Genomic DNA, 2,003 nt, shown 5'->3' with positions numbered 1-2,003 from the left:
TATGACATTGGAGATCGTCTCCAATGAAACCCGAAATAAACGTTTCTTGTTTGGGTTTAAATGTGTTGTTTTCTTTCGAATCTCCCAACCTCCCGTCAATTTTTCTATTAGTAATCAGGGTAAGTACTTTGGGTTGCCTACGTAATGTGGAGTCCTACCACAACCAGACGATCACGATCTTTGGCCATAGAGTAGTAAGGTGTCTTTAAAGTGCTGTCATTCGTAAGTATCTTCGAAGTAAAAAGAATTCTACAAGCATCACTGACCAGCGCAAGGTAATTTAAGGCCAGGACAGTACAGAGTGGTGCCGTGACCAGGATCCCTGTAATGAAAATAGAAAGTGGAGGTTGAGAGGTCCAATAGATATTTCAATTTTGTTTTTTTTTATTTTTTTTCCCATTCCCAACATTTTGAAAATTCAATTATTTAACATATTGTACAGGCGTTCATTGACAAGATGGAAAACGGTAACTTAGGCCAGAGTGAGCTAGCGACTAGGGGCGAAGTGAGGGCCATTGGGGAGGAAGTTCAGCGACAACATGAACTTCAGAACCAGCATACCCAGGTTCTTCAATCTCTAGCCGGTGAGCTGCGGACGATCCGAGAACTCCTGACGCCTACAGCCTCAGCCGCTTCGGACCCACCTTCACCTGTCTTGGACCGAGCTGTGGGTGCATCACCAATTCCGAGGCCCTACTCTACGGAACCTCAGGCGACTTGTGGTCGTGACAACCCTGGTGCTGTTCGCCAACCCCTGGGACCATCCTTGAGTGCTAGCGTGGCAGAGTGGCAAGAAGCGACGCTGTCTTTGATAGCTAAAGGTAGTGCTATCAATTCTGAGGCTCCTATTTTTCGGAATGCTGTGCGGGATCATCCAGCGAGGTTCTTGAAGGCGTTGGAGGACCACTTCAACTTGACGCATACCCCGAGGTCAGAACATCTAAATCTTGCCAAATCCAGGTTACACGGTTCTGCCAAAGATTGGGTGGAATTCCTCTCCGATGGTTGGTCCACCTATGATGATTTCAAACGAGAGTTCTTGGCTGCATTCTGGTCCGTGGATCAACAACATGAAGAACGACGGCGCCTAGGCATGAGGAAGTACCAAGCTGCGCAGGACGGAGACATGGCGAGCCACTTTCTCCGCCAAATCAATCGTTATCGGTTGTTTTCACCACCTCTATCCCAGGACACGATGCAGCGGGAGGTAATGCGACAGTATCCACCAGCCATACAGTCGTTATGGGCCCTTATGGACAGACCGACGCTCGCCTATACCGTGACTTTTCTGGAACGACAGGACAGCATCGAGAGATCCCAGCCACATAGCGATACGAGACATCATCTGAGAAGGCGTTCCGAGGGAAACCCAACCAAGGCAAACACGAGGGGATACCCACCACCAAGACCGCCAAAGGCTGGGGGCGTAAGCAAGTCGTCGGGAAACGCTTAAGGGGAGTATTTTCGGGGGAAATACTTCCAAAGACCGTCACCAAGCCTACAAGCCCCAATTTCCCTTTGATCAAGTTTGTGCCAGCAGGAACCACTTGCACCCAATGTCGGAAGCTGCCACTGTCCTGCCATTGCTCACTCCAGGACCAGCTGCATCCCTATGTGGTAATACAAGGGCCTCCATTGGCAATGACCACCATTCGTGAGCTATACCCCAGGGGCGTGAGTATGCTTGAGCGTCTAGGGGCGTGGCCTCTGTCTACTTTCATTCGCCGAGCCCAACCATTAGTTGCTCTTCCAGGAACTAAGATGTCGGGTTACACCTGTGCCATGGGTACTGCATATAATTCCTTACCCCACATAACTTTGTCATGTTACAGCCAACTGTTTCTTGCACTTTTGGATTCCGGCTGTGAGATGTCCTGTATCAGCGAAGAGAGTATGGTGACCATCAAAGACCCCTCAGTAATGTGCCTGCCAGTGAGCAACACCTTCTTGCGTGGAGCACTAGGCAACAAGAGTTCGAGGATTAAAAATCAAGTTTGGCTGTC

At 49.4% G+C, this 2,003-nt stretch overlaps 1 protein-coding gene across 1 annotated transcript; it reads left to right on the top strand.

Annotated features, from left to right (window-relative positions):
• Positions 1 to 438: 438 nt before the first annotated feature.
• On the top strand, positions 439 to 1,477 carry LOC123312507. The gene has a single exon (XM_044896969.1). The coding sequence runs from the start codon at positions 458 to 460 to the stop codon at positions 1,451 to 1,453; it is 996 nt and encodes a 331-aa protein (XP_044752904.1). The 5' UTR covers positions 439 to 457; the 3' UTR covers positions 1,454 to 1,477.
• The last annotated feature ends 526 nt before the right edge of the window (positions 1,478 to 2,003 follow it).

The sequence above is a fragment of the Coccinella septempunctata genome, chromosome 4 (genome assembly GCF_907165205.1).
Source record: "Coccinella septempunctata chromosome 4, icCocSept1.1, whole genome shotgun sequence".
Classification (NCBI taxonomy): domain Eukaryota; kingdom Metazoa; phylum Arthropoda; class Insecta; order Coleoptera; family Coccinellidae; genus Coccinella; species Coccinella septempunctata.
Note: the sequence above shows the minus strand (reverse complement) of the source record. Positions and strands in the feature narration are given on the sequence as shown.